At 43.7% G+C, this 9,293-nt stretch overlaps 1 protein-coding gene across 8 annotated transcripts in view; it reads right to left on the bottom strand.

The window, feature by feature from the left end:
• Positions 1-3,369: 3,369 nt before the first annotated feature.
• OSBPL9 (oxysterol binding protein like 9) overlaps positions 3,370-9,293 on the bottom strand; it is a 1,205,712-nt gene continuing 1,199,788 nt past the window's right edge. For all 8 annotated transcript variants that reach the window (XM_086952425.1, XM_086952427.1, XM_086952426.1 and 5 more), the window contains one exon: positions 3,370-4,261. In XM_086952425.1, the coding sequence (XP_086808551.1) occupies positions 4,187-4,261 (75 nt within the window). In that variant the 3' untranslated portion in view covers positions 3,370-4,186. The remainder of the gene's footprint in view (positions 4,262-9,293) is intronic.

The raw sequence follows: 9,293 nt of genomic DNA, 5'->3' as shown, positions 1-9,293 counted from the left end.
TATAGGTGACATCGCCCAAGTTTCCTGAAAGACAATAAAGTTGTAGTTGTTAATAAAAGAAAGCCTATCCGGGTTGGAAATCTTGCTTTTAAGGTCAGCCACATTCCAACTAATCAAAGCAAAAAAATAGTGGCCACGTATTTCTTTCTTGTGCTGCTCTCTAACTAGAAAACCGCCAACAGGGTGTTCTTAGATAATGACAAATTTGTATTAAGTGTGGTGGCCATAGTAACAGAGGTGGCAAAAACCATGACACTCCTCTTTAGCTGATCATCCACACCGTGATGCCACAGAATCGGTACTCCAGCTCTAATGCACAAGTTACTTACCTTCGGTTTCAGTTCTTCTTTTTTCCGGATCCAATCTGACGGGATATTCTAAGGTAAGGAATCTAACACTAACGTGTTTCTTTCAGATGCATAAATGATATACCCATATTCTGTGGACCCCAGTAGATGTCATTCCTGATCATCAAGATTTTCTAAAGACGCAAATCAATTAGTACACCATATATTAAAATTTATCAGGCACTAAACAAATTGGTGGGCCTTGAGGTAGCATGACGTCTCTTGGAACTGGGAGGCTTGTAAAAAAAAAAAAAACAAGAGGAAGAACTGTCCTTAACCAAGGGTTTGGAATGGCAAGACAGGATTTTCCCCGCGATCATTGGATACCTAAAATTCACAATAATATAATCCCTTGAATGGATTTATAGGTGGGGCCACCCCAAGCTACCCGACGCACCATTAAAATGTTTTTATAATCCTGCACACATAAATTAGAGTGTTTAACCAACCAATGGCTCACCTTATTTTGAAGCTGAATAGGGGACTCCTGAGAGGAGATTATATACTGGGGGGGCGCCCACCAGAACAACAACATAAGGACAGCAAACAGGTGGGAGGTTAATCATGGGTAGCTGGGAGGGCCTTATTGCGGATTGGAGATAGTTTGATATATTAAGCAATACTCGCGAGGGTTCAGTGAGACTAGGTGAGCTGGATACCTGAGCAGAAACGTCTGGGCGCTTAACAGGCTGTAAAAACATTCTTGATCTATGTGGACCTTTATCCTTTGTTGCTACACAAGTGCTATCATTCGCAGAAAGACGAGGGGGAAACTATGCACAATCATATTGGCACTCTTAGACAGAGTCCTAGCCCTTTCTGCTGTTCTTAAGATACAGGCAAAATTTGCCAGACTACTGCCTTCAGTTTAGCTAGTTTCTCTCTTAAGGGATCTAAACACTCATTCAGAATCACTGAAAAAGTTTGAATTGCAGTGACCCAAGCCTGACGTTGGAGAAGTAAATGAAGAAATCAAGTCTACGGTTCGCCTGGACTTCCGCCTGGGTTTTGCGGTTTGTGGGAGTTTTGGTGATGAAATAAGGAAAGCGTCCTCATTAGGCTTAAGACATCAAGGCCCGCTAAGAGATCTCTCAAGGTTGAGGTCAATGAAGCAGACCTGGCCATATCAGATGGTTCAGACCTCACTTCTTCCTTAGCCCTTAAATCAGCAGTAGAGAGGAGCTACTCCCACGCACCCAGACAACAAATGCCCGTCTGCTAAATTAATCTCTTTAGAAACAACACTTACCGCTCTTGCCGAGAAGGAGTCAATTGTAGTGGGGTTTCCCCCACCTGGAAATTAATTGCAGGTGACCATTTTTATGCCCATTGTGCTGTGCGTCTGGTGCCACACTTTAATCTCCTGGGAAATACAGCTTTTCTTTCACTCTAGCTAGCAGCATAGGCCCCAGGTCTAAAAAGGTATCACCAGGCCAAGAGAGGGCCCAGCCGAGTCTCATTTGGGCATGGACAGGCAGAAACAAAAGGCTGCGGCTGAAGGGTGAGGCTCCTGCGCAGCTTGATGCCTCTGATGTTTTTATGGGACTCCTGCGCCTGGAAATGTCCTATGCCCCTTGGAAGGCTGGGAGACGTAGTCCTACCCTAGCTGACTGGCAAACAGAGGCTGCGGCTGAAGGATGAGGCTCCTGCGCAGAGGGATGCCACAATGTTTTTATGGTACTCCTGTGACTGAAAACCCCACCCCATTTGACTGGCAACAAAGGCTGCGGCTGAAGGACCAGGTTTCCTGTAAGCTAATAAAGGTCGTCTGGACTTTCTACATAGTGCAACTCATTTGGTACACTATATAAAAGGCCTGCTTCCTACAACAGAGTGGAGTTGGAGCATGACCTCAGTAGGATTGAGAGGTATTCGGGGTCAGACACCACAGTCTGTAGAGGATGCCCCTCTGGTGATTGCAATTTCAGAATTGTATAAGACTGGGACTGGGTGTATCGGTATGACTGTGGGAAATCACCTGGCTTGTGGCTGAGAACAGGGTCTTCCTCCAGCGCCGGGACCGGCGCCAAGGGAAGCGGTGGGGACGCTGATGCCAAATTGGAAGTTGGCTCCAGCACTGAAGCAGAACTCAAAATGAGTTCTGGAGACACGGATGGCCCTAAAGGCGGACCGGCCAGCGGTAACCCGACTGAAGGCCCATGTAGATTCTTGGGGACTCTAGGCATGGCATAAAGAGCCTGAAAAGAGACAAGATGTGCAACATGGTCTCTTTAAAGGCTTCAATCTGTTGCAACATCGCCAATGGTCCCAGAAACTAGGGGTGTAGTGGGATCAGCTGTAGACGCTACTCCTCGGTAGGGGTAAGGAAAGGAGATCAAGAGGCACTCTGACATTCTCTCGACTTCCCAGGAGTGGTGGGACTGAACGAATTTCGCTTGGCCTTCTTGTGCTTCCACTCAAATTTGAACTGTGATGAGGACCTGTTACAGGAAAATGGTTTGCGCCTTTTACTTCAAGCAAGACTTCTTTAGGCGTTTGGCAACATAGAGCTTCACCTCAGGTTCCCTGATCGGCTTCAGCAGGATTTGGATTTGTGTACCGAACCCAAACAGCAGAGGCACACCTTGTGGGGATTTATCACAGACATTTGTTCGCAACAATCCATACACTCCTGTAGTCTTAGGAGGTGACATGGTTTCCTTGCACACACACAAAAAATACTTTTGTTAGAAAAAACAACTGATGAGAAAAAAGTTGACAAGCTCTAGATCTGCATACGAAGGTGCAAAAAGAAGGGAGCTGATTTTGACATGCTGGTGTAGATATTATATGCTGCTCCAATGTCATTTGCAGGGTGTAATGAAGTCAATACCGAGCTGCACAACACCACCTACTGGTGCGTAGGAGCAATGATGTTTAAATCTTCCAGATCGAGACTGGCACCTGGGGATATTCTAAATGTGAGAAATCTGCTGTGACGTATCTATAAAAATGAAAGTTTAGGAATATAACTGTTCCTGCAACAAAACATTTTAAGACTTTAGAAAATAAAACAACTAAGTTTGTATGTATTTTTTTTATTAAGAAATAAATACAAATGCATAAGAGCAGATTGAAAAATCTATGTTTTTAAGTTTTAAGATACACTGAGTGAAATTAAATCGTAATCTATTGTTATATTTAGCAGATAAGTCTCTAAAATAAAAATGCAGAAGATATTTTTCAAGGACACTGAATGGCAAAAAAATTATTTTTTATCATACATGTGCTAGGTTGCACTTCTGCATCATGTTCTAAAACTGTACATTTTCACTATATGTACATTTACAGAAAATGCTGATTGGCTAGGTCATTGTAAGTCTTGTGTGTGTGTGTGTATATATTATGTATATATATATATATATATATATATATATATATATACACATTTATATGAATAGAGGTCAAGAGTAATATATGAAACTGAGATCTAATATTTTTTTACATTGCACTTTTACATTGTATATTGTTAAGAGTGGACTTCACAAGGCATTAGTCCATAATAGATAGTTTCTAAATAGGCATGGATTCTGAATTGACTGTGGGGGTACATACCATTTCTTTTAGCGCATATATGTATTGTTCTAAAATTGTGAGCTCGAAGTATAATTACTGTAGAACATAGTACATTTTTTCTCTATACAAATATTCATTTTGCATCAAGTCCAGCATCCCTGAGATCGGAACCACTGTAGTTTACTCAAGATCTAGTCTCCTCACTGGAGATGTTTTCATTTGAACCCAAAGCACTCTCTAGGTACTACTGTTGCCACTTTCTCATTTTTTTAACTTGAGGGTTTGAATGTTGTTTTAAATGACGTATCACTTCTGCATGTCACTCAGTGTTTTACGGCAGCTATTCGCTTCAGTAGTGGTTCATCATACACCCAACATTCTCCATCTTCGTGGAAGAGCTAAAACAGAAAACAAAATATTTACTTTTCAGCCTTACTTTAATTACAGGTGGTTGTCCCACAGGAATGCATCAAATACACCATTATGTAAGCAGTATAAATACTAGCACAATTAAGAAATGAAGCTCTAAAAGCATCTTTCTTGGCCTAACATGTTATCATAAATGTAAAACAAACATATGCTTGTATGTTCATAGACAAAAATGGCACTTAGGTGCTTAATGCAAGGTGATGAACAAGATATTTTCAACTAGTAATATTCTTTCTGGTGGATACTCTTCTAACCACAGAATCTAAACCGTGGGCACGCTCAAAATCCCAAGACAAGTGAAAGAAGAAAAGGGACGGCACCTATGAGTGGCGTATCAAAATATTAATAAAGAAAAGATAAACAAAAAAAGGGAAATAGTATATAAAATAAATTCTTGTTAGCAACAAGCACATGCAACAACACAATTTGATCACAAGCCTGTCTCAAAAAGTAACAGCCATGAATCGCAAGGACTTGATTAGCACAGTGAAAATAGACACATACCCAAAAAGACAGGTAGAACATACCCTCCAAACAGATGCAAAAAAGCATTGTGGGCAAATTTCAAGAGCTTCAATAAAGCCTAAAAACTCAATAAATTGCGTGATGAAAAATAGGTAAGGAAACTGCAGCTAGAAGTCTCCATCAGTATGTTCCTAACACTACCAATCACACAGCGTAAGATACAGAGTACACCCCATATGTTCAAGGAACGAACCAATTGAAATACTTATTCCTTCCACAGTGGTTAAGGAAACTAACTTTTGTCTTCCAAAGAATAGGCCATTAACTCTGAGTTTACTCTCAGCATTTTCCAAAAAGCAAAGCACATATATTACAAAATGTCTGCCCAGAGAAGACAACCTACACCATAAAAACACATAGTCCAAGAGGATGTTAATGAAGGATGACCACAAGAACATGTATTTAAAAGAATACAAAAACGCAGGCCCTGAATATGGCCATAATAGATATACCCACCACAAGAGCAGTGAGAACATACCCTGTTGATCACTCTAACGAGTAAAGACCAGTGCCTCCCTATACACCAGACTTACCACTGGCATAATAAAATGTCCCTATAAGAGACAACGAAAGGTCAAAAACAAGCTCATTTTAGCATATGATCTGCTTCAAAGACGCCTGTGTCAGAAAATCTTCCAACAAAAAAATACATCTCTTGACAATGACCTCTTGAGCACAAAGCTCCTCCTCAGAGACTAAGGAACCAATGGAAACCTCCCTCGTTATCTAAATCAACCCTAAGAAAAGGAAAAATGTGTACTGAGAATAAAACATCTGCTCTCTCAGGACACCAAGTGGTCAAACCAATAACGGACACGCAAAATGCCCTAACATTTCAAGTATAAGAACAAGTTACACCAGTAACAAACAACGAAAAACGATGACTCTGAATACTTCGGTCTTGCACGGAAGTATCTCAATGCTGAATCAGCTGGCCTCCCAAAAAGATGGGCACCATCAAATGGCATGTCGACCAAAGTCGACTGGACAACCTCCATTAAACCTGAAGTGGCCAACCAAGCTCTACGCCTTAATGCCACTGCCAATGCCATTGCGCGACCTATAGTGCCCATGGTGTCCAAACCACACCTTATGGTAAGCCTAGCAGCCTGTTGAGCATGTTTAATCAAATCACCAATGTCCGAGCTGACATTATCTGGAAGAGATGGTAACAAATTCTGTAGAGAATCCCATAAGCATGGGAATATAGTCCCAGCACACAAGATGTATTTGTTGATCTCAAGGCTGAACTTGCCGGAGCAAAGATATGTTTACCACATGCATTACGATTCCTAGACTTCTTACCCACTGGATTCTTAGGAACAGAATCTACATCTTGCGAAGTAGTCAGAAACCGGAGTCACCAAGCTACAGGTGGAAGGGTGTCTATGAAGACAAACTGGGTGCCCAGGTGCAGCCAGGTTTATACGTGCAATATATTGGTTCACTGCAGCCCCGCCTCAGGCTTATGCCAAGAACCCAATAAAATATCAGAAAAGGCCTCTCCAAATGGAAGAACAGGTTGTTCCCCTGTCTCTACCTGGAAAAGGACGTCAATCAAAGGGTCTGTGGACCTATGCACTGTAGGAAGTGACAGGTTTAAAACTGTAGCCACTTTTCTTAGCATGTCTGAAGAGGAGGAACTTGCCTCCTTGGCAAGGACAGGGGGAGATTAATCCAGGCCACTAGCCTCCCCAGAGCAGACAACCAGCTCTCCTCCATTTGAGGCACATTAATATCAGAAGAGGGCTGAAAGGGCCCAGCCTCAATCGACACAGGCTGTCTTTCAACTCCTGAGAAGGAATACATATCTGAATATTCCCCTCAGTCTGAAGAGTCTATTTCGCATCTGACGTCATACAACACCGACACAGAGGAGGAGAAGCGACTTCGACTGACGTCAGTGTCAGAGTTGATTGATCGAAGACCGGCATCGTAGGTAGAGATGCTTAAGTGGGGCCAACCGACCTCGACCACTCTACTCCAATGGCTCAGCTGACACCGAGGGCAAACCCTCAGACGGCGCCCCACTCACCTCCTTGGCACCTTAGGGTGCACCAGAGAGAGATGGGGTCCCAAAGATGAAGTGCAAGGAATTATAATAGTCCTTCATCTGAGCCATTGATGCACCGGCTCCCGGAAAAACTGGGAGAAGCGGTGTGGAGCTGCCAACGGCCTCCTCAACTATCAAGCTGGAGAAGCCATGGCAGTCCCCACACGATGAAGTTCGGGAAGGAGCGACATCAGCGGCCCCTTTCTTTTTGACTTCCCAGAAGACCGACGTCCTTCAGACTGGCTTCTGTTCCTAGATCGACCTCACTTTTCCCGAGATTACGAAGACCGAGGCTGGGAAGCCTCCGAGGATTGTGACACACGCGCCTCAATAAACTTCCACCGTTGCTCCTTTTAAGACTTTGGTTTTAGCTTCTGGCATGAGCCACAACCTTGAGCATCATGGTGCTCGCCTAAACACCACATACAAATTGTATGCGGGTCCGTCACCGACATATGTCGGTTACAAGACCCACAAGATTTGAAACCTGTAGACGTACGTCAGACAAAGGCACCCTATTCCACTGACATGGAGTGTCGAAGCAGGTCAGGAAAAAAAATCTAACCAAGGAACTGCATCTCCAGATCTGCGTTTCAGCGAGAAAAAGAAGAAACTGACGTCCGCACGCCAGGGGAGACCTATATGGCTCCACTGACTTCAGGACCGGAGTCAACGTCATTGAGGAGCTGTAAGTCCCCATCCCCCAGGGCTCAGATGTTCTGCAGAAGAATTTCTGGCTCCAGACTGGCACCTGGGGAGAATTGAAAAGTTAAGGAATCTGCTGCTAGATTTCTCTATCAGATACAGAGAACAGGGAGAAGTGAGGAATCTATGAATGTAGTATTCTCCAGGAAGAATGTGCGGAGGTAAAAAACTTCTTTTGGTGGATACTTCTAAACAGAGATTGCAGACTTTGTGAACAGATCAAGATGTCCTGCAGTAATGAGCAGGCAAAACAGACTGCTGAGGCAGTAGTAGTAGGTGAGCACAGGCACGGACGCCCACATAGCAGCCGGCCAGATGTCAAGTATTAAAACACCCCTTGCAAACAACTTTGCAGCTATTAAGCAGAATGAGACTGTAGGCTCTCGAGGAGGTGCCTTCTTGGCCAGGGTCTAGCCTGGTTTTTATGCACAAACCAATCTATTGGGACAGTGTTGGTTTCTGCACCACCTTCCAATTCTTAATAGCGGTAAACACCACAAAAATCTGGCCATCAACCCAGCACGCGGATTGTAGAAACTAAGACTTCTCTTTGGATTTATAAAGCTTCTCCTCCTCCTTCTCAGATGGATGTGTCGGAGAGGAGCAGGTGGGCTGGGTAGAAGGCTGATCCAAATGGAAGGGTGATACAAATTTCAGCAGAAATGAGCCATGAGTACTCCGTACCAATTTATGAGGGAAGAAAGCGATGTATGGAGGATTCAGTGCTTGCAGTTCAGTGACTTGGTGTACGAAAGCAATTGCGATAAGTAACATTGTTTTGATGATCAGATGCAGGGTTCAGCTCTGCATGGGCTTTAAAAGCATACACATGGAAATGTAAGGACCAGGGTAAAGTCCCATTGGGGCATAATGAAAGATGTTGGTGGGAACACATATGTCAGTCCTTTGAGAAAGCTTACCATAACTGGTAACTTAGATAATAAAGGCTAATCGGGCATTGCAAAATGACTGACATATGACCTTTAAATGTGCTCACTACTAAGTTTTGCTGGGCCAAAGATAGGATGAACAACAAAAGAACAAATAACTTGGTGTGTGGAGGATCAAGTTGACAGCCTTTACACCAGGTCATAAATTTTGCTCAAAGACCCGAATATATAGATTTGGTAGCAAGGCCTTTAGACACTTCTCAATGACTGCCCCAACTCAGAAACAATGAATCTGAAATTACAGTGAGCTATGGGTCAGGTAAGAACGGCCTGCTACATGGCAGAGTCATGTCCACCTGCCACCAGTGAAGGTCCCAGGCTTTCCCCTTCATGATACAGATGTCATCCAACAGGCAGACCCAATGGTGCCCACAGAAAGTGGAGGCTCCACTCCAAGGCCCACATGTGCCAATCGGCACCCATGATATAGCCAGAAATTTCTGATGGAAACATCTGCCAGTGGATTCCTCACCTTGTGAATATCCCCTGCGCAGCAGCCAATCGGAAACTTTTGTAGCTCTACAAGCCGCCGAGGTCATGGAGGACGTCACAGTAGGTACGACTCCGCCCGCGACCCCGCTGACGTCACTGGATCCATAATAGGGCCTTGTCAGCGTGATGACGTCAGTTCCCTTTTTTTCGCGCTGTCGAAGCCGTGGGACTCTCCGTAGTAACTTTGTATTTCTTACTATTTTCTTCTGTTTCTCTTGTTTCTCTCGACAATGTCTGCGAGGAAGTCTGGTTTTAGTTTTAAGCCATGCAGGGAGT

This window comes from Lissotriton vulgaris, chromosome 1_1 (genome assembly GCF_964263255.1).
Source record: "Lissotriton vulgaris chromosome 1_1, aLisVul1.2, whole genome shotgun sequence".
In the NCBI taxonomy this organism is placed as follows: Eukaryota; Metazoa; Chordata; class Amphibia; order Caudata; family Salamandridae; genus Lissotriton; species Lissotriton vulgaris.
This window is presented reverse-complemented; position numbering and strand designations above follow the sequence as displayed.